At 27.0% G+C, this 24056-nt stretch overlaps 1 protein-coding gene across 4 annotated transcripts in view; it reads right to left on the bottom strand.

The window, feature by feature from the left end:
- Positions 1 to 24056, bottom strand: part of LOC119669045 (calcium-binding protein E63-1) — an 89676-nt gene that overhangs the window by 51309 nt on the left and 14311 nt on the right. For 2 of the 4 annotated variants that reach the window (XM_038078769.1, XM_038078770.1), the window contains exons 2-3: positions 18693 to 18731; positions 18579 to 18618 (exon numbers count right to left, since the gene is read on the bottom strand). In XM_038078769.1, the coding sequence (XP_037934697.1) occupies positions 18579 to 18618; positions 18693 to 18731 (79 nt within the window). Of the gene's footprint in view, positions 1 to 9177; positions 9715 to 18578; positions 18619 to 18692; positions 18732 to 24056 lie in introns of those variants that run through there. The other 2 variants (XM_038078773.1, XM_038078772.1) reach the window with 2 other exon arrangements.

Consider the following 24056-nt stretch of genomic DNA (forward strand, 5'->3'; position numbering starts at 1 on the left):
ATAAACAATTTCATCATTTAAATTCAAAAATGTGTGTATGTGAATGCTTCAATCTAAATGATTTTTTTTAAAATATTGCAAATGTTTATACAGAGGCGTTATTCAAAAATTTTTAAGCATAACTTTTATTCTACTCTATTCATGCTAATTTATATTCTGCTGTAAGCATTGTGATTTCAGCTGTAGAAAAATTTATTATTTTCATTTTTTTTTGGCTTATACCTTTGTATTACTAAGTTATATATGTGTTTTAATTCAAGGATTATGGAACTGCGAAGTACAAGCACTTGTTTGATGTAAATGTAAAAATGAATAATTATTAAGAAAGAGTCTCCTATACCATCTCTAGCCTTGAACGTTCATTTTGATTCTTTATTTTCGTCTTGTAACTAATGGTCATTATGGTTGACTACTCGTTCTTTATGGTACTCTTTGCCTAGTTTGGGAAATTATAGTTTTTTTTCTGCGAACCTAGATCTCAGTGAAATCGGCTACTCTTTCTTTATAGTACACTAGCTCCAGTGTGGTTGTTTATGATTTCTTTATTTGCTTACCTGAAGCTTGGTAGAGCTTCTTTTTTCCTATAAATTTATCGGCTTGGAATTTATTTCTAATAGCTTTAGGAGAATGATGGTCTTAGAAGATATTTTTCAAATCAAATTATTATTATTATAATTTAAGCATTTCGATTTCTTTTTCTTACTTTGTTTATACCACACGCGTTCTTATTTTTATCTTTAATGATGAAAAATAAATATTTTATACGGTCTTGTGATTTTTAACAATAAAACCAAAGTGTATATGATATTTACTTTAAAAATAATTAATATCTTCATAAATAATCACATTACTATATTAATATTTTAACATTCATTCGCTAATGGAATAAAATAAACTTTTATTTTTAAATAAAAAATTATAAAAATTGATGAGAGGTGGAAAAATGTATTAAGCAAAAAAATTACACAGGATCGACAAAGAGTTTTAAAAAGTTCTATAACAATACCACTAAAATAAGCCATTGGTTTTAGTATATATTTAAATTGGAAATGAATTACCGATAATGAACTAAGCAATAGATAATATATGTATAGAGACTGTGGTGAAAAAGTTCATTTTCATCAAACAGAAGACATGAAATTTGTAGAACTTTTTTTATTATTTTTTTTGTGTCGTTTAGATTATTGTTAGCTGGAATTTTTTCACATTTTTGGTGTGGTTAGCTACTGTCTTAACTATTATTTTTTTTATATTTGTGATATGTTAAGCCCTGATTGTTTAAGTTAGTGGAATTAGTGGTGTACATCATTGCTTAAATGAGTGGAATTAATGATATATATCATAGTTGATATGAATTAACTGTCGAGTTTCTAAATTACTGAAGATATTTTTAAAATAATTAAGTAATATTTGTTTAAGGAAAATATGTGTAAATAAGGATTGGCAAATTCACTATCATATATTCAATATTTGAAGGTTTCACAAAATATGAAATCACTTATGGTGTGACTGTAACCATAAGACATTCTTGAGAACAAGAGGGTTAAATATGGCATCTAATATGCAGTGTCACTTTTTCAATGTTTGACTTTATTACTATAGTAGAAGAAGTCAAGTATTTTTTCTATTTTAAGTTTAATTTATGACAAACTGATCTATATCAATTATTTTTCATTAGTGATTTTATTTATTTTTTTATTGTAAAAGAAAACTAATTGCAATGAGGTTTGACAAACTCAACTTTGAGTAGGACTACAATTTAAAACAAGCGCTTTTTTTTATTAATTCAGAATTGTTTACTTAGTAATTATTCAAATGTTTAAAAAAAAATGTTCACTTGTTCCCAATAACTGCTGCACCCTGTAAGAGAGTTATCCAAAAACCTTACGAAACAATTTGTTACTTCCATTGACCTTGCAATATGGCAGACAACGCATTTGCAATGAAAATGACCTTCCCCAACTCCCGCATAATACCCGCAATCGTGAACAATAAACAAAAACAAACCACTTGAAAAACGCACTTTCTTACAGTTGTGCTCAGAAAGCACAAACACACACAGATATAACTCAAAGCAATGAGTAAGTAAACAAAAATTTGAAAATGGCATAAAACGCAAAAAAGTTTTGCGATTGCGCAAACACATAAACACAACATGTGGCCACAGAACATAATATTAAAGCATAATTCACAAAAACAAAAAAAATAAGTACAAAACCAAAACAATGCAAAAAATAACAGAAGCTAAAGAAAAAATTTAGCTTTGGCAAGGGCGCAATAAGTGAACGATGTTTTCGGTAAATGTCGAAGTGTCAATAGTTAATGAAAGCCAACAACAAAACCGAAACAATGACAATGACAAGAATTTCATCATTAACAATAGTAGCAACAACAACTTTAGTAATAAATTGGCTACTGATGTCAACGCATAACAAAGTCAAAAGTCAACTGTACGTATGAGGCATGGTTACTGATTCAAAAAATTGCCTGTAACATGCAAACATGCAAATTATACACAAATTTTGACAAAATAAGCAAGGATACAGAAGCCAAGGAAAATATAAATTTGTTCCACTCTGAAACTGCTTGCATGACATATGCAAATACCAATAAATTTCATAAATCATTGTATGTGTCGTCTTCGTGTATTGCATGCTCCTATTATACGAGTATACATATCTTTTTTTTTTTAAGGCATTGAAACAAATAAACTAATTAAAATTAAGAATTATGTTTGTGCTAATTTTTAGACATATATTAAGTAGTAGTAACAGTATTTAAGTTTACTATGAAATATTGTTAATATTTATGTTCAATTAATCATTTTGTGTAAGTTCATTGTTCACAACCCAAACCTAAATTCGCACGAAAGTAGAAGTAAAGCTATTGAATTTTGTCCATCATGCTTAGTCATTCCGAGCACATTCAACTTTTGCTGCACTTTTGCGTACTGTACTCATACAAAAGAAAATTGTATGAAAAAAATATGAAGGAGAAAAAAACACAAGCAACTCTAACAGTGTAAAAAGTTTGCACAAACTTTTTTGAATATTTACACCCGGCATTCTCTAATAGCCACCCAAATATCTCGTCTTGGTGAAAATTTTACGTCAATGCTGACAATGACCCCTCTATAAAATTTCTTATAATTTTTATTCATTTGAATTTGAGGATTTAGCCAGTATTTGCATACTTTCAATACAAAAATTTATGATGCACTCAGAAAATGGTGCGGAATGTGAATAAGTCTGAAGTACTTTCCAAAAATATTTATTCACGATTAACAGTGCAGCCACGTGCATGTAATACGAAATTACTTGTTTGGGATTTTTTTTATATTTGTTTAATAAAAATAACAGCAATTGAATTTAAAATTACGCTGAAAATTTTAATTATTGTTTATAAAAGAAAGTACGATAACTTAAAAATCAAAAAAATATTTGTTTTGAATAATTTATTCTTTTATTTATGATCAAAATATTATAATAATTTATTAAATTTATTAATTGATCAATTTAAATAGAAATAAAAAAACTATAATTTATTATTTATATTTAAAAACTGTTAATATACTATTAAAATATTTTTACAATATTTTTATGAAATATTGAAATAAATAAAATATACTACACTTATATCGGTATTAAATTATTATTGAAATAATTTATATTGTTAATAAAGTTAATTTGAGTCTTGATATCATTTAATTACTTGACTGAAATTTTTATTATTTCATATTTACTATTATTTTTTAATATTTATTAACAATTTTTCCAATTTTATTTTAGTTTCCTATGAATGAAGGCTCTACAATTCCATTTCAAATTTGAAGCATTATTTTTAGCAGTTTAACATTATTTATTTATTATTTATTATTTTATACTATACAAAACCCAAACTCACTCAAGGTATATAAGAAAATATTAAATATCTTGCATAAGTTGAAGTCATTTATTTAATTGGGAACGAGTTAAATAAAAAATAAAGGCAAATTTATTTAAACGAAATCACTGCCATTTGAGAATTTTAATACAATTTGAGGATTTCAGTGCCTGCTTGAGTGCTTTTTTGTTTGATTACAAACCAAATATTTTTTTACATTAAAATATTTCTGCGCCTAATTTTATGCTAAATCAGGCACAAGACAACAAATCGTGAACAGCAGATAAAATGCGAGAATAACGCTGCCTTTGGGAAAAATAACTGAAAATTGTTGATAAGATTGTTTGCATTTTGCTTTTGAGAAGAAAACCTAAATAAATGTTAATGTGTTAAAATCTTACAGTTAAACATATTTTTTTTTTTTTAAATTTATATTAGATAGGTCAAAAAACTGTACAAAATCTTAAGAAAAGCATTTAGAAAAAAAACAATTAAAAATTATTACAGAAATTATATTACATAATTTTATATTATATTGTTTTTGATTTTTTTACAATAGTCTATTGTTGCACAGAGGTTGCAAAAGTAAGATATTTTTATTATTTTTATCTATGCTATTTTTTTTTATATCCTACAATTTCAATATTAATTTCATAACATAAAATTTTTATTTCAATTTAAATAACCCGCAATCCGCAATAAAGAAAAGCCAGCAAATCCTTGCAATTTAATACGCGACGCATTTACAGCACGTGACTATGCCGTACAGTAAAAACCTCGGCAATGTTTCTGTGGCTTCAGTATCATTTTACTGTTTATGTAAATAATAAAAAGGATATAAAAGAAAGAAATAAAAATTTAACCGTAAAATTTCTTGGTTATTCATCTTTATATGACACTCAGTTAGTATATTAATTTTCATCCTCGTGTAATATTAAATTTATTATAATGACACTCTTATTTAGCCTTGAATTTAGGTTTATCTTAAATCAATTGAATCGTTAAAGATAATATTAAAAGTAATTGAAAATCTTATATAAGTGAAAGGAAGCATTAGACTTTAATATAAAATTAAATTTGGAATAGAATTGTATTTTACAATTTATCAAAATTAGTATAAAGTTACCAACAACAATCTTAAATTTAGGTTTATCTAAAATCAATTGAATCGTTAAATAAATTACTAAAAATAATTAAAAATCTTATGTGAGTAATAGAATTTATTTATATATAAAATTATTTTTTATTATTTTTTAATGTAAGAAAAACATTTCAAATAATTGTAAGTCATTACTTTATAAGGCAAAGTAACAAAACTCCAGAAAAATGTGCGAACATAAAAGTCAAGTACGGATTTGGATCAGTTGGCTAACAAACGCTGACTTTGAGCTTCAAATTTGGCAGGGCACAAGTTATATTCCTGGTACTCGCAGTCTTAAAAAATTATTTACGAATAATTAAATACAAAAATTATTTCCAAGACCACTGATGCTAGAAACAGCTATATGGTCAGCCATAAATTCAATTAATTAAAATAATATGAAAAACGTGAATTTTTATTGTTGTAGTTCACTGCTTTATTTAAAAAAAACCTCTTTATAAGTATTTATATTAATGCATATTAATATAAAAATAAATTATTCACAAGGATTGTAGATTCCAATGAAACAAAATTTTACTCAATCCTAAGTAATTTAAAAATTAAAAACCTTTTTTTAATAATTTTTTAAAAATGATTAAAATATTAAATTTTTAACCTTTTTTTAAAGCTAAAAAATTCAACATTCATAACAAATTATCTAGAGAAAACTTCATGCAATGCGTTACTGTTCTCAGGAAAATGCCAGAAACTCGTGCAAGAAGTCAAATTAATTTTTTTTTTTTTTAATTTCTGGTTGGCGAAGACAAATGACACTTGTTGGTGACAATTTTTTTAATTTGTATAATTACAATATGCACCCTACATTTCGCGAAAAGAATTCTGGAACCCCAGTAAAGTTAGACAACCTTTATTATTCCTTTGCTTTAATGATTTCTGTATATAGAAATAAATAAAAAAAGCTAGAACTCTTCAAGAATAGTAATAATAGGTGTATTCCGGCGCTCCGAGATGTGTTATAAAAAAACAAATCTCTTGCTAAAGTCTCTTAGTTGTACGCTAAACAACAACACTACTCTCTTACTCTTATAAGTGTAGTTATAAAGTAGAAAAATTATTATACACTTAAAAATCATTACTTCATCTATATTAATTTTGAATCAAGGTTGATTATAAACTTAGCATACTCTTACTACCAATTATTACATTATTAGTAATATTATTGCGATTAGATTTTAATTAAGTCTGATTGAATATTTACATGAAGTTTTAATATTACTTCTAGCAATATTGTATCATCAAGAGTATAATTATGTATTTTGCACTTCATAGAATCTGCAATTCCAAACTCATAGAAAAATAATTCTTAAATCAATAATAATAATATTTCATCTTGCCTCAACTAAGATATGCAGTACACTTATAACATTTCTTAGTATTTCATGTTTTTACAATGACAGAATACTTATAGATCATAAGATAGGTATAAAATATCAGTTTGTTTAAAATTTATTTTTTTAGATAATTGTAGAAAATCAATTAAAAATACTTAAATCAATAACGCATTTTTTAATCTATATTTGCAAATCGAAATATGTAATGCAATTTAGGCATAAGTCTTATATGTTACTTAGTTCACATTTTTTTGTTGAGATACAAATAAATGTCACTGCTTTTGATATCTTGTTAACATTTCTACAACTTTTAATATGGTCATGGCTATAGTAATATATAGATAGTAAAAATAAGAGTTTGTAGTCATTGTGTTTGAGTGAAAAAAGTCTTCACTTTTAAATAACACTCTAAGTTTTTCTCTATTACCACTCTCTTGACCCAAAAACCGGGATATGTATTTATCAACTCATTAGCTTATTCTTATAATGATTTTAAAGATTTTTAGTCTTCAATGGTAGTATCTATATAAATATTTTAATATTTTTAGTCTTAATATTTAGAAAACGATATGCAGGCATCTGTATGCAAACTGGCTACGTTCCGATAAAAGGGGATCCAAAATTCTCATTGAGATATCCCGTCTTTTGGTAGGTTTACTTACAGGTCACTGTGAACTAGGGAACCATGCTAAAAGATGAGGTCTTCCTTAAAATTAAATCTATCGCAGCTGTGGGTAGGACGATGAGAGATACTCTCATCTACTATGTTTGTACCCAGCTCATGCACGGCGGCGACTCAATACTGCCGAAGCCCCCTTTCTTGAGGACATTGACCAATTACGGGACCTGACACTAAACAGCATTTTAGGCTTCATCAAAGGTTCTAAGTGATTTTAAACCCTGAGTTTTTCCTATACATACGGTAAAGCAATGGGTCAATAGGTCTAAGTGGATCCACTAAGGATCGTCGGGACAACCAAATCTAACCTAATATTTAGAAGTTGTGCAAATGTAAGACATATATTCGAGACATATTATGGTAAAACTTATTTATTTTTATAAAGTATCTAAACTTTTCATGTTTCTAGTCTTCCAATTTATTATATTACAGATCAGGGAATATAAAACAAATGCCTATTTGTCTAAAAATAACTTCTTGAACCCTTAAACAAAACTTCAATTTATTTTTTTTTAGGTAAAACTCTGATAAAGACTTTATCATTTATTGTTCCTATTATATTATAGTTCACTACGCCCTATTATATCTACAAATATACAGTTTTTGCTTTTCAAAATACTCAGAACCGATCTTTAACGATAATAAATTCATTTAAAAATTATTACGAGACTATCTTGACAGTTAACATCATTTATTATATTTGTCATATTGTCGGATATATTTTCTATACCTTAGAAACCCACACAGACTAAAGTATTTCTTATAATTTTTTACAAGTCGTCAGTTGAGAAAAGTTTTTTCTTTGTAACTTGACTCTACTTGAAGGACATGTACTGTTTGCAAACATTTTTCATTCAGAAAAGTATTAATTAACTGCTACGCAAAATTTTACTTTCAGCAGACGACGTTCATCGTAACGTAATCTGTACAACGTAATATGTAGAACGTAACGTGAGTGTTATAACGCGTTACTTAATTATCGTAAATCATTTTAATACGTCTAATGTTCAAAAATTTGTTTTTCTGTTCATTGTGGCTTGTGTAAATATTTACTTACTTCAGCTTGATTTATAACCGGCGTTATTTTGTTGTCACATTTGCTGAAATTAATACACAGGCATATATATTTATCTATTTGGAAGTACTTTTTATAAATATTGCCTGCACTTATAAAAGCAAAAGATCACTTAAAAATATGCAGATACTTAATATCATTGATATGCAAGAATTTTTTAAAATAATTTTTAATTATAATTAATAATTTATATAATTAATAATTATTTAATTATTTAAAAAACTTTTTGCTTTTAATATATATAAATAATTTTATTCCATAAATGCACAGAATACCAATATATTATTTTATTTAGTGTTAAGACTCCTTCTAATTTATATAAATAATTTTATTCCATAAAAGTATAGAATACCAATATGTTATTTTATTAAGGTCGTGTGCGACTTCGAGTAAATTGATGGTAAATTGAGAGAGTCGTAAATTATGTCGGTATAGCAGCGAAAGTTGGTATTTACCAGAATTTCAAGTAGGGTAAATTAGTTAAAAATTAGGTAAATTAGGTGTCACCATTATGAAAATTTTATAAAATGTTTAATAAATAAATAAATTTAAAAACTTTTAACTAAAAATAATAAATTAGCGCAATAAATAAATATTTACATAAGAGCAGTGAAAAAAATCCCTAGGAAATTTCAATTTACTTTACCTCAATTTACTCGAATTCACACACGGCCGTAGTAATTAGCCTCAATTAGCTATTTTTCATATAGAAAAATTTAATATTCTATAATTGCGCCATACTTTTTAAACAGACACAATAGAAATATTATTTAGTGTTGTAAATCTTTTTGAATTTTCTTTAAAATTTAAATAAAATTTTAAATGTTTTAAAAATAACAGCACTTCATTTATGCTAAGCTTGTACTAATTTTCATGTGTAAACAATAGATACATTTTTATCAAAATTTTTAAAACTTTTCGTAATCAAAAGATAACGAATATTAATAAACACTTTGTAAGGCTATATTTGGCCTGTTACTTTCGTGTGAAAAACATAAAAAGAAATAATTTTAAGTAGCAGTCAAATAATCGGAACAAGTATACTTACAAATATCATCATTGCTCATATTTCCAATGCCAAAATACTTCAGCTGTTATCTTTATTAAATTTACACTTGTTACCAGCAACAACAACAATTATTTTTGTTTTAAATTCTCAATGTAATCGCAATAAAAAGTTGAATTTATGGACGGAGGAGGATTAAAAAATCTCAATAAGCGCAAAATTGCTAACTATCAAGTATATTTTGTTTTATGATGAAATTGGCACAGCTCAATTAGCACTATAACTACAAATCGCATTATGCACACAAGGAATCTATTAGAAACATTAATTATATGACAGGTTTAATTAAAAAATTATTAGCACAATATTTTGAAATATTTATTTCACCAAAATAATTTACTAAATGACTCGGTACTTTTAGGAATTCTTGCGGTCGCGTTCTCGATATCAACTTCCTTACTATCAAATTAACGTCTGAACGAGTTATTAACTAGGTTGCTGTTTTTATTAAAATGAATACTTTTGGAAATAACACCCGCGTGCTGCTTATCACCTTAAAGTCCAAGATAAAGACTAACAGACATTGGCTGCTGCTGCTCAGGGGTCTAGATCGACTAACACCTACCTGTGTACAAGTTAATAAAATTTTTATAACTAGAGGGGATATGCGACTATATGCTTTTATATTTTGTATTTTATATTTTGATTCGGTTATCAGATATTTCTCGCAAAATATTGCACATACTGGTATACATATATTTATTTCCTTTACGGTTATCAGAGCCTATACTTCACTCCATTTTTAGATTAGCAAAGTATTTTGATATACGAATTACTGAATTACTGAATGGCTGAATGAGACATATTTAGACTTTGTTATTATTTTTATTACTTTTTTGTTATTTTTGTTTTCTTTCCACAATATCTTTTAATTAAATTAATGATTTAGATATTTTACTGCGACTTTCAGCATATTTGTGTTATGATATCTTTTAAACAAATTCCAGCTATCAGACTTTGTTTTGGAGGAACAATCAAACAATCAAAGGTGATGCATGACTGCACAGTGGTGAAGTTATAAATTTTTAGTCAAAAAGTAACCATGACGTGCTGTTATTTCATATGAGAAGTTAATAATAAAATTTTTTTTTCATTGTTTTTGTTATATTAATATAAATAAATATTTTGAAGCTTATTAAATTAAACATATTATTTTTATTACCTTCAAAACAAATTTGATAATATGTTTATCAATTGCAGTTAAGGAGTTATCAAAACGCATATTGTGTTAGACAAAAAGTTAATACTTGCCTTTGAACTACAATAGCTTTGAAATTGTTTTTTGCATCTGATTATTTATTTTTATATTTCACACATTACATGTTAACTTCTTAGTAGTGATAATTCTTGTTTTGGATAAGATGTTAGATATTCTCTTCACTAACTTTTATCACAGTTGTAAAAAAAGTGAAGAAGTAAAGGAGATATATAGCCGCGTATATGTTAGTGTTGGGAAAAAAATGTACGATTGACTTTGAACTGCAACAATTTTGAAACGGCTCGTTGTTTTTGATAATTCCATTCTTTTAACAGTTAATAGACTATTTGATTATAACTCAGAGTAATTATTTTGGATTTGCTTTACAAGTGGTTACGATCCCTTGGTCCCTTGGTACGACATTAGATATCCCGTTTAATAAGTTTAACTGCAGGGAAATAATTGTTGAGGAATTTTTGATGACGTTCTTTTCAAAAGCACTTTGAGTTCTATTACAGTTTGGAAATGATTTTAAAATTTCCGTCATTTATACGTCATTGTCTATACATTATAAACTATCTAACGTAGTGATCAATTGATTGAAATAAATGATGTATTTAAAAAGTAAAATTAAATTAAAAATGAGACAATTTTCGGATCAAAAATGATTGAGATCGTCGCCCATGAGACACAATAACCTCTGTACATAATTTATACGTACTTCCACAGTCAAACTTTATTTAAGTAGAAGCAAAAGATTAAAAAAAAATTTAATTAAGAGAAAGATAGTTTTGTTTCCAAATGATAGCTTCAACCCAAATACATCCTTCGTCCATTGATAAAAAATGAGCGATGTTGGGAAATTTTAATGCTATCAATGTAAGTATAGTCCCGATATAATTCTGTCAGATTATCATTTGTTTAGTAAGTCACCACAGCAATATCACGCTTGTTTTCAAAAGGACTGTAAAAAGCATAAGTCTCACCTCTTCAAAGCTAAAATGCTGAAATTTTGTAAGAAACGAATTATAGTTCTAGTTGAAAGAGGGCCCAGAAAATGAACACAACTCAACATGAAGTTCAATTCAGTTTTCTTTGAATAAACATAATTTTTGAGTTTTCCATTTTTATATACATATCCTAAATCTTGCTAGCAAAAAAACTTTTTTCATATTCCACAGTCTATACATATTCCATCATTTATATCTACAGAAATGCAACCATATATGTATATGTATTGTAATCTACGTTATTGATCAAATCTATTCAAAGGTTGTGTTTTCAAGTGATATTGTATATAACTTCTCACATACTTCGTCGAAACAATAAATACATCCCTTAATTTGCAGTGATGATTAAATAAATGAAATAAAAAGGTTCTTAGTTATTCTTTATAGAAATGAATTGAACTCTAATTACTATATATTATCTCTATATATTTTAAGTTCAATAGCACTTAAGAACCACTATTTATATTCCACAATTTTTCTATACTATTTCACTTATTATCTCTAAAAAACAAATTGTAAATAAACTTTCTCACAAAAATAGAAAAATAAAATAAATTTATAAAGTTTTCGAAAGTAATGACTTGTGAAAGGGGATCTACCTTACGACCAATGATTAAAATCAAGTTTAGTCACTTGCAGTATAATAAAAAGTCACCGTAACATGTCTTATCGAGAAATCACCAACCATATGAACTGTTTTCCGTTACTACTGCTAAGTTAAATAATAATCTAAAGGAATATGCTGAGTTTACCTATTCCCACGTTTACCAATTATATGGTACTACTATTTCAATAATATTTCAAGATGATGCAGCTGACAACAAATGCTTTTTCAAATTTTTAATAAACTTTCAGTGTAATTAACGAATTTGGGCTTTTTATATAAAGTCTGCCGAGAACAACTACTTCCCCGAAAACATTAGTTTTTAGTAAGGAAAACTTAAAGTATATTAAACTTACAGTTATAAGCATGCCCGCTTCTGAAAATAATACGAATAAAAAAGAATGAATGACACATTTAATATAGTAAATTAGTGCATATAACCAAGTAGGACACTATTTTCATAATTTATCGTACGGCTGACTTCAACTTTTCGCTTCATATAACAATATTATCCAATTTCTTAGCATTAATAATAGTAAAATTTGCGCAAAAGCAATATCGTTTCTGATAAACTTTACCGATCTATGATTTCTGCTAGTTAGAGTAGGTTAAAGTGGAAGCCTTGTTCCTAAAGCTCACTTGAACTCAAATAATGAGCCGCAGACCAAAAGAGTGAAAAACTAAACCAACCAGACAAGTCTATAAGTATGACTAACTCCCTAATTTCACACGCCTTTGAAAATGTGTGATTCTCCCATTCAAGTAGAAGGGAACCAAACTGACATGTTTATAAACATCTATGACCCTAATTTTAAAGAATGATAACTTCGTGGGTTAGCCACGACCACGAAGCCGTTACGGTTCGCCTAATCCGTGCAATTCCTACTCTCACGTCCCCGTCGTGCAATCCGGGAAACATGAGTAACCTATGAGTGAGACAAGCTAACCAATCTATGTGGAGCTCAAGATCATGGCAAACGAGTGAGGGAGCATTAGTGGGGTCACTTTGACATATTTGATTCAAGAGTCCGCCAAGGCTTGGCAGCTCATCAATACCTTGCTGCAATGTGTTCACCTGGAGTCCTTAAGCCCATCACCCACCGACTTACAAAATCCTGATAATCAAACATGGAAGAATACAACAACAATAATATGATAAGTCCCCCTGTTTTGGCAGCAGGCTCACGGCTCAAAATGCCAAATCCGTATTCGAGAATCATGATGAATGATACCAACAGGATAAGAGAGAGTGAGAGAGAGAGAGAGAGAGATATTAAACCATTTAGATAATTATTATAATATTTATTAAAAACAATTCTGTGCTTGTCTTTTGTGTAACAAGATCTTTTCAAGAAAATAATATGTTAATTATCTTGAAATTTTGCTTGAAGCATAATTTTGCTGATAATTATAAGTCTCGTCTAGCAAGATCCAGAAACATTTGCAACTACTCCTCTACGAGGTTATCTCTACGAATTTTGTAAATAATATGTGACATATTGACAGCAAGTTTAATCTATCTACCTAAAATACTTGGCATTATCTCATGACTACTAGCATATTACCTCAAATACAATCCCCCTAAATTTATTTCTTTAACCTTAAGAAACTTTAAACAAAATTTAATTATTCATTTGGCTTAAATTCAATGTAAAAAAGTATATATGCAAACTTGTACATAAAAGTGTTTGTTGTACTGTATGATACTTAAAAACCTATTTAAACAATCTACCAATCAAAATAGTGTTGTGTTTCATTTTCAACTGAAGCTTAAAATTCACTGTAAAATATAATTACTCATACGCACCCACTGTCATCTGCACACAATAAAGTCATACTAAAGGTATTGTAAGAAAGGTATTGTATATCATTTGCAAAATAATAAAATACAAAGTATAGACAAATACAAAAACATGGTAATGTAGTAACAGTTTATCAACAGTTGCTTATCAGTGTTTAACACCAGTAGAATTAAATACTCGTACATAATATAATATTTTGAAATTACATACCACTTTAGTCGACAAACTGTTGCTATACCTACATCAGTGATTCAACTCAATAACCAAAAATTGAATTTGCGCGGTTTTCAAATACGCCTACTATATATATCTACACATATCTACAAAAATTTCTAAACAGTTTAGCCGGTAGCTGTATTTTTATTTTTTGCAAGGTGTAGGCTTGTCTTTTTTAATATTTACTGATATGTCACGCCGTATTAAGTTTGTGTCACAATTATTTATCGTTAAAGATAAATCATTATTATTAACCGGAGACATTGGCTAACCAAATTGCTATATATATTTTTGTATGTAAGTAAATCTCCTGTATGAAAATAATATTTATGGCATTTTTATGATTTGATATACAAGAGCAAACGCCGTTGCCATTGAAACGTGGAAGATTGCAGGACACTGACATAGTTAAAGTATATTCACATCTCTCATGATGCAGTCCTTCCTAAAGTGAAAGCAAAAACTTGGAAAAGCGGTTGAAATATTTGTAGTCTACTTACTGTTGTGACACAATTTATTTATGACTGGCATGGCATGGTGAATGTTTTCTTTGAAATTAATTAATTGTGGACTACAGTATTTGAAGTATGATTTATTTTAATGATAAGTTAAGATTTGTTTTGATTTAATTTTGTGCGTTATTTGCTCGCAGTTATATCTACAAAAAATATTTCAAAGAAGGTCACGAGACTTATAAAATTCAGCAAAATTCTGCTTCAAGTATAATTCCAAGATAATTAAAATATTATCTTCTTGAGAAGATCTTGTTACACAAAAGATAAGCACAGAATTGTTTTTAATAAATATTATTAAAATTATCTTATCCATTAATTAAGTGTATTAGACAATTATTTTATTTGACAGGCTTAGTTTCTCTGATAAACAAAATTTTGGAAAATTACGAGTACATCAAATTAATTACTGCACGTACGAGTGATTATTATATTACATAGCGAATGCTTAGGAATTTTTTCACAAAAAGCATCTTGAAGATATTTTAAACATCGTAGAGGAATTTCTTTTGTAGTTGTATGTGTAGTATGTCAAAATCTATTTTAAAGCGGACGTTTGAAGAATTACATACGTGCCTAAATAAGATTTACGCACTATTTTAGTTGCACTAACCGCTGCGTCGGACTAATTTTAGACTAGAACAGTGCAGTGCAGTGCGTGAAAATGGACACTTTTGCTGAAATACGCCGCTCTCTTCTACACTTAGCAAATGTTGAGGAAAAATATGTGCTTTTTCTAGACTCTCAACGTAAAATTTATGGTAGGACTGGCGACAATCTGACATAAAGTCATTTAAATTTCGCATTCTCTGCACCGAGGCATTTAAAAATAATTCACCAAATAACTAAAAATACTTTTCTTTACTTTATTTTCATTCTAATGCAGGCGTTAAGCAATGCAGCAGCTGCATTTTAACCTACAAACAAAGTGAAAGTTAACAAATAAACTAGATAATGAAAAAAGTTCTAGCAAGTCTGCAAGTGCAAATTCAAGCGTCGAGGATTGCCCAAATTTTAATTAAAAGCAAGTGCTTATTTTTATGATTAAATAAAATTTAATTTAAATTTCATACGCTGATTTTATCGTAACACAACTACGCTTTCCTTTATATTTATTTATTTAGTTCTTGTTTAATATGAAAGAATTTTTGTTTTTTTTTTTCTTTTAGTCGAAAATTAAAAACCGTTAAGCTAATTAAGCATTTTTTATTTCAACACATTTTTCCAATTTCAATTTCATTTATTTGCAAATTATTCAAATTAATGAAATTTAACTTATTAAAGCAGAAACATTAACAAGTAAATAAATACACGAAAATATGCAGAAGACGTCATAAGAACGTAGAGTGTACTCTACACTCTATAGTCTCTCTATGAATAAATATTAAAATATTAGCAACTAAAAGTAAGCGCATTTTTCAAAAGATAGAAAAAGGCTTTAAATAATATTTCCCCTTAAAAAAATTATCCTGAGACTATCATATTAATTTTAATCTCAAAAGTTAATTTGCATTAAAATTAGAGACATAGTTTGTTTTAAAATGAGAATTGAATTGAATGGATATGTATTTATATGTACTTTAAACCATTTAACCTACTCTGATGTCTAAACATTTAGTCCAAACAACAACTCGGATTGATTTTAGTAGCTACAGTACTCTAAGGAGATATCGAATCATATATGCTTTTTCTTGTACTTCCAGTATTAATATAACAGATATGACAAGCAATTGCAAGACGACTGAGTTAGCTAGGTAGACTGTCTCAGGAACATATTCCAGTATCTAAAAAATCTGAATCTACCGCTAACACCATGCAAGCAATTATTGAAAGCTTCCTATATAAAATAAAATAAAATATGTAAAAGTTTAACAATGAAATCTGTATGTAAGTTGACACGCAAAATTTTAATTTTTAATAATTTTCTTTATTATCGCCTTCAAAATACTCTCCTCCTGGGGCAATACATGCATGCCAACTCTTGATCCAATTTTCCGTACAAGTTTTATAGGTCGCCGAAGGTACGGCCTTTAGTTCACGCAGCGAATTCTCACACGAGGTCATATTTGGAGAGTACGGTGCTTGGTTGATGATATTGCTGAAGTTTTTTGCCAAAAACTGCGACACAACCAACGCTGCGTGAGCCGGTGCGTTATCGTGGTGTAAAATCCATGAGTTTTCCTTTCATAAATCTGGCCTCTTTTTGCGAATGGTCCGAAAGGAATTCATAGTGCACCACACCACGAATATCGAAGAAAACAGTCAACATAACCTTGATTTTGGACCGACTTACCATTCGGTCAATTGTTGTTTGGTGGGCAAGTCAAATTCATAGACCCATGTCTCATCACCAGTTATGATGCGTTCGATGAATGTAGGCCACTATCTGCGTTGGAAATCATCTCTTTGTCTACGTCACAAGAACGCTGTTTTTAGATGAAATTCAGCTAAAAATCGCCAAACGAAAATTTTTCGACTTCTTTGTATAGACGCCGAACAAAAACTAATCGCACGATATGCGTTAAACTTTGACAGAATGTGTATAATAGTATTGCCAGCGTGAAATTAAAAAAAATTTACCGATTGGAAAAGCGCGGGAATTCAACAAAAAGATGAATAAGTTCTTTTTTGATCACAAGGTACCACAGAAGATAAAAATGGATAAGTTATTAAAATGAATATATAAATAATATAAAGTTATTAAAATAAAGAGATAAAAATTGTGGAGTTATTAATATAAAAACATCCTGAAGTTATTCATAACAGCTTGTATAGCCGATTACTACTTATTTTATAAAGACGTTCTTTCCTCATAAATTTTGTAGAAATTGTATAAATTAGGAGGAAGAAGAAACAATGGTTCAGTTGCTATGCAGCTCTAATCGGAAGCAGAATAAACTGCCATCTCACTTAAGTGTGTAGCGTTATGAATTAACCTTCTGTTTATTATAAACATATTACAAACATTTATTTTATTCTAATTAAACCGTAATTCTAATGTAACCGTAGTGTCTGAAAGAGTAAAACACTGCCGCCGTATCCTATATCTAATAGCAGAACTTACAAAAAATTATAATGCATCCTGCCAAATTTTAAGCACGGACTTCCATTTTAACCAACTGAACTGTTAATTCAGTTTTACAGTCATACAGTCAAAACAGTCAACGTCATACTTAAATTACATTCTTCAAATTTAGAATTTCTTTGATTTGTTGTTATTTTTGAAACGCTCAATTCGCTTGCTGTAATATAAATTGAATAAGCGCATAAACTACAGCTATATAAATGTATAGCTACTATGTTAATATACTAAACCAACACCATACTTAAACTACAGCTATATAAATGTATCTAACTTAAAATTGTTGTTTGTTATTTATTCTTAGTTATTTGTATTAAATGCTATTGAAATTTGAATATAATAAATTTATTTTTTAATTAATTTAAAAACCGACCTAACCAAAACTAACATAAAAACAAACCACACTTTTGTGGCATGTAGCGTGCTTTATTGTATTAATCATTTATAATATGGTTTTGCCTCTTCTTAAATTAATTAATAAAATTTTCGTTTAATGTTTATTTTATTACAGTTTATACAACAAACAGATAATTTCTTCTTTTTTCCAAATTAATGTTTTCATACGCAAATTAAACGTTTTTCTTTTGAAATTATTTTTTTAATTACTTTTCAAACTTTTAATGATAAATTTATAAATACAAAAATATTTATAAATGGTTTTTAAAGTTTTTGTTTATGATGTCAATATGATTTAAAAATTTTACTATAACTTCTTAAATGCAATATAGACGATACTATAAAGACAATGACGTAGACATAGTTTTAGTAACATTAATTTCTATAATAATTTATTAATAATAATTTATTAATAATAATTTTTGTTAGATCGTGATCTTGATGATAACTCTCAAGGAGAGTCGAAATATAAAGTATGGTATAATAAAAAATATTAAAAGGGACCTATAGCCAGATTAAGAAATATATAAAAACCATTTTAAATAGATTAAATTTAGACTTACCTTTTAATTCAACATCAGTGAAGGGTTTCTTTTTGACTGCCTACAAAAGATGGTTGGAAACAAAAAAAAAAATTAGTTTGAAGATTTTTTGAAGGTCGGAACTGTTGGAATTACCTTCGGCGTACGTTTGCCCAGCAGTGCTGTGCCCAGCATCTGTAAGTTATAAAATATATTTTTATTTCAATTTCTTTAACATATAATAAAAAAAACAAATTTATTACTTTAATTTAGCTACACAATTCACTTAACATGTATATTTAAATAAAAATTAAATATTTTATATATATTTAAATACTTATTTATTTTTGTATTTATAGACTGTGATTGTACGAACGCTCACTCATTGTCTAGCTATGAGCAGAATCTTTTCCTTATTTTATTGCTATTTTCTTTTTATTATTTAATTTATTAGTTTTTTTATTTTTTTTGAAAAATTTAAATATTTTCAAAAAAAGAAAAAACACACAAAGGAAAAGCCAAATTTAAATAAAACAAAACAAAGTAATAAAATTAATAAAAATTAAAAATATAATTTTTAAATGAGATTAGCATATTTAACGCCAATTATTTGTAGGAAATAAAAATTTTTGAAATATTTACTTAATGAGGTTAATTAATGCTGTAATATTATTTAATTTGTTTTAATTTAAATATACTGTTTTTCTTATTATTTTAAGTTGCGGTGGCGACGCGAGCGTCTTTAGAAAATCGAACTGTACATTTTACTTAGCGAGTTTTTTGTGAAAAATGACTAACGATTTGATTAATTGCATTTTGCTCTTTTAATTTAAAAATAACTTTATTTTTGTTCTTTAAATAAAAGTGTTGAATTTATTTGTGTCAAATAAAATGAAAATGTTGGTACAATAAATTAAATTAGTTTCTCATACGATGGTTGTTTACTTAAACCGACTTTCGATATTTAATTTATGATAAGAAAACATTGAAACATTGAACTCTTAATAAAATTCTTAAGTTCTGCCGATTTATTGTATGCACAAAAGATATGAACTGAAATGTACCAAAAAAATAAAGGAAAAATTTTAAAATTATAAATAAATTTTTTTTACAAAACTATGAGTGGATGAAATGAAACCATTAACCTTTGTGTCAAAAATTTATAGATAAACCTATAGCTAATACACTTGGCTAGATAAATTTAAAAAAAACACACAGAAGAAAGTGTTAAAAAAACATATGTTGTTGTTGTGATTTGAGTTAATGCTATTGCGCATTTTTACTCTTTTGTGGCTTGGGGGGCTTTTCCCTGCCCCACACTAAACTTTAACTATACTAGAATCATTATCATTTATTTGTCCTATAACTGATGACGGCCCGTAGATCAGCATATCTTCCTATGCGTCCTACATATATTTTATATGTAAGCACCCAGATGTGTTAGGTGCTGATAAAAAGGAGTGAAAAATGAATGGGAAGATAATGTAAAATATTAAGGTCTTACTTAGGACAAAAGACAGTGAATATAAGGACCAATAAAATGGCTTTCAATATAAGTCTGAATGCGCTGAAAGAATTAATATAAAAAAAGTTGAGTGTGACAAATAAAATTCTACTTTATAAACAAATAATTAGACCTAAATAACTTTATGGCTATGCTTCTTATGGCAATATTACTTATTCCACTATTAAAAAACTTCAAACTTAGCAAAATAATGTATTAGACGTATACTTGAAGTTACATGGTATATCTAAAATGAGATAGGTATATAAAAAGAGAGTTGAGAATGTGTAAAAGTACATTAAAACAACCATAAAATTCAAAATTGCACTTTCGTAAATTAAATGCAACATAATTTCAAATGCAATTACCGTTAAGAATATACACTGGGCTTCAAACTATACTACTGTAAATTCACCTGATTGATTTAATTACAAGCTCTTATTACAGTGGATCACCCAATTGGGCATAGACACTGTTAAGTAAAAATACACTAAACACTAACTAACGTTTCATCAAGTAAGCAAAAAAAGAAAAACATATCCAAAAAATATATAGTATGGATATGTAGTCGGGAGAGTTGGGTGTTACTGAAAGAGATAATTCCCAAAAATTATTTGCAACTTTGCTCCTAAAAAAATATTTTTATTTCGTTTTCGGAATTTAGTAAAAAAAAATATTTTTGTAATCTACTGAAAATATTTAGTGATATCTACAACTCAAAATATAGAAAATAGTAGAAAATAATATTTTTGTAAGCTACTCGTACTAAAAAGTTTTGGGTCGATGTGGTATACACAACTCAAGATATATAGTATCAATTTAAAAATGAAGAACTTTCCCGGATGTGTGGTGTAGATAAAAAAGTTTAAATAAAGACCAGCAGTGAAATATAAAACTGAAGTTCACTCATTGGGTATAAAAAAAGAAAGATACATAATAATCTTTCTTTATAGAATAATAAAGAACGCTGCATCTCAAAGTCAATTATCTAGTACGACCTTTTCCACAAAACCTCAAAACAAATGTTCGTAAAATAAGTGTTTAGGTTAAGTAAATCTAGCCGTAAGCCACCTATATTGGTATGTTGCGGTACAATGTAAAATGAAGCCTCTATGTAAATCTGAAAAGCAGACCTTTTGCGAATATATAATATATACAATGTATAAATAAAGTTCTAGAATAATACCATCACAGTATGTTATCCAATCTTATAGAGGTTTCAGATGTTCTTATTAAGTTTCTTTGTAATGAAATACACTCCATATGTAATACCCAATAGTTTTAGATTGAATTTAACTGACTTGATATAGTTTACTCAATATTGATTGATTAATGCAATGATAATTATATAAATCAGCAACGAGAAAAGCATAATACGGTCAAATATTATCTTACCAGTATTAATATATAACCATAAATTTTTACCTTAAACTACTTATTTTAATCAAAGCTAAATATATTTATTTCACCACGACTAAAAACCTATACAATCTTTGTATAAACTTTTTTTCTTCACTTGCGCTCCAAGTTTAAAATCACCATTAAATATTTACTTTTAGCAGAACGTGTAATAATAGATAATTAGGATTAATTTTATACAAACCCAACTGATTGTTAAAAGTTTTATAACTAAACCCAAAAACTAGCACTATTAGCATTAGTAAAAACTAGATGAACGAGTACAAATTGTCACCATAGTAAAGACTGTTCTGACTAGTAAAGACTAGTTTCAAAAAATATTGACTTACTTCTCTTATAAATACTAATCTCACTAGTGAAGATTAATCGCTACGTATGCCTTCTTTTATGATGTTGCGAAGCCCTGATAAAAAGAAACATGAAGCCTTAGGTCATTCAGCGCTTTTGTATAAGTTAAATTTCTTTGAGTTTTTTAATTTAATTTAATGACGATTTAAAATTGACATTAAGAATATCATATTAATTTAGTTATAAGAAGCATAATAGTTGTATTGCGACTAAGTTACGCCGATGGATGATTGGTACTATATAGGTTTTGCTTTTATCATCCAATGATTTAATAATCTAAAAAAATATCCCAATGGGACTATTAGTATTAAACTTAATCAAAGATATATAAGCCTATTACACTTTTAAATTTAAATCCCTAACTCTACATGGTTAAACAGTCTGGATAAGATTGAGTCAACAACCTGCTCAATAAAAAATAACAGTGTCAAGCTTGTATGCAGGTTAAAGCTTATTGAGCTGTAGAGCTAGAAGATAATGATGATGATGGTGATGGTGATGGTGATTATCATATACAATGTGAAGTGCTAAAATTGTAATATTAAAATACTTTAAAATAAAAAAAGGGTTTTTTATTTATATAAATAAGTATTGTATAATAATAAATTAAAAATTAAATTATTTGATATTATGAAATAACTAAATTTTTGTTTAATATTCTTATCTTATATTCATATGTAAATTAATTAATTTTAAATTATGTACATGTTAGCAAAAAATTATTCAAATATAGATGAACACACCTAAATATTGAAGCACCCAATATAGCATATGAGTAAAGTATGTTCAAGGTTACTAAATCTCTATTCAATTGTTATAAAAATAATAAACCGATAATAATTTATATCATTAACTCACATATTAAAATACTTTTATATCATTTAAGATAAAAAAAATTATAAATACATAAAAAAATAAGGTCATATTCTACATTTAATAATTTGTTTATATATTTTCTTGTTCTAGGAAATTGTAATTTGTTTACAGTACAAAATATAATTTTAAACAAGTAAAAATTTATTAAAAATTGTTGTCCAATATTCAATATATGTATATTAACTATTGTAAAATATGATTTTATTTTAGAATAAAATTCAATATAAAACTATTTGATTATAAAAAAAAATTGAGCAAAGTAAACGCATAATATGAAATTCGTCTTAATAATTAAATACAATAATGTTTACATATATTCACTCGGATAACAATTTATATTAGCTTATTTAGTATATATAAGTTAATTTAAATCAAAATTGTGTATTTAGGTACAATATCAATTGTTTACATAGCGTAAACTTGAAAATATAAACAAAAGTCGGCTAAAAATCAGGTTTGTATATATTAAATTAGTATATTAAATAAGAATTTTTAGTGGGTGTTTGAACCGCAAAAATGTTTTAAATGAAAATAACGCACAACTAAAATAATAACAAAATATATTCAAAAAAATATTTTATAAAGACCTAATATTGATTAACTGATAAAAATATAAGCAATATGGCAATATTAGCTGCACAAGGAAGGATAATAATTGTTTAAGCTGCGAATGTATGAGGCTTTTAGATTTTAAAGTAGAATATAATTTTTTATGATATATAGTAAATTTAATATAATAAGTGGTCCAACTTAGTGATCCAACTGTAAGTTTATATTTATACACATATCTTAGTTATTTTTTTTTAATTAATATGTTTTCCAAAAAGTCTATATTGATATCTAAAATAAAAACTCTAAATATGATTTAATAAAAAACTTTAGTCTTATATTGAAAATACCACTCCTCAGATAAACTCCTCTCACGCAAGAAGTTATTGCTCAATTCAATTCAAGAATGAAATTGCATAGTGAAAATATAATATAAGAATGAGAAAAATAACTCTAAAAAAAAATAAATAAATAAATAAAACAAATAAATAAAAAAAATAAATAAGTATAATAAATAAAAAAAATAAATAAAATAAAATAAATAATTAAAAAAAAAAGAAAATAAAATAAAATTCATAAAAATTGTTTAAGATAATGTAGTTAATAAAATTTTTTAAAATTAATTAATAAAAATACTAATTATAAAATTACTTGATTTTCTTCAAAAAATGATTCTTATATGGTATTAGAAATGCAAATCAAATACTAATTATTGCGGTGAACAAAAAACTAGCACTATTGTAAACAAAATCAATGTTAATAAAAATAATTACAAAGACCAGGGTTATGGGAAATATTGCATACTGAAAGATTAAAATGAATAT

Source organism: Teleopsis dalmanni, chromosome 1 (assembly GCF_002237135.1).
Source record: "Teleopsis dalmanni isolate 2A chromosome 1, ASM223713v2, whole genome shotgun sequence".
NCBI lineage: Eukaryota > Metazoa > Arthropoda > Insecta > Diptera > Diopsidae > Teleopsis > Teleopsis dalmanni.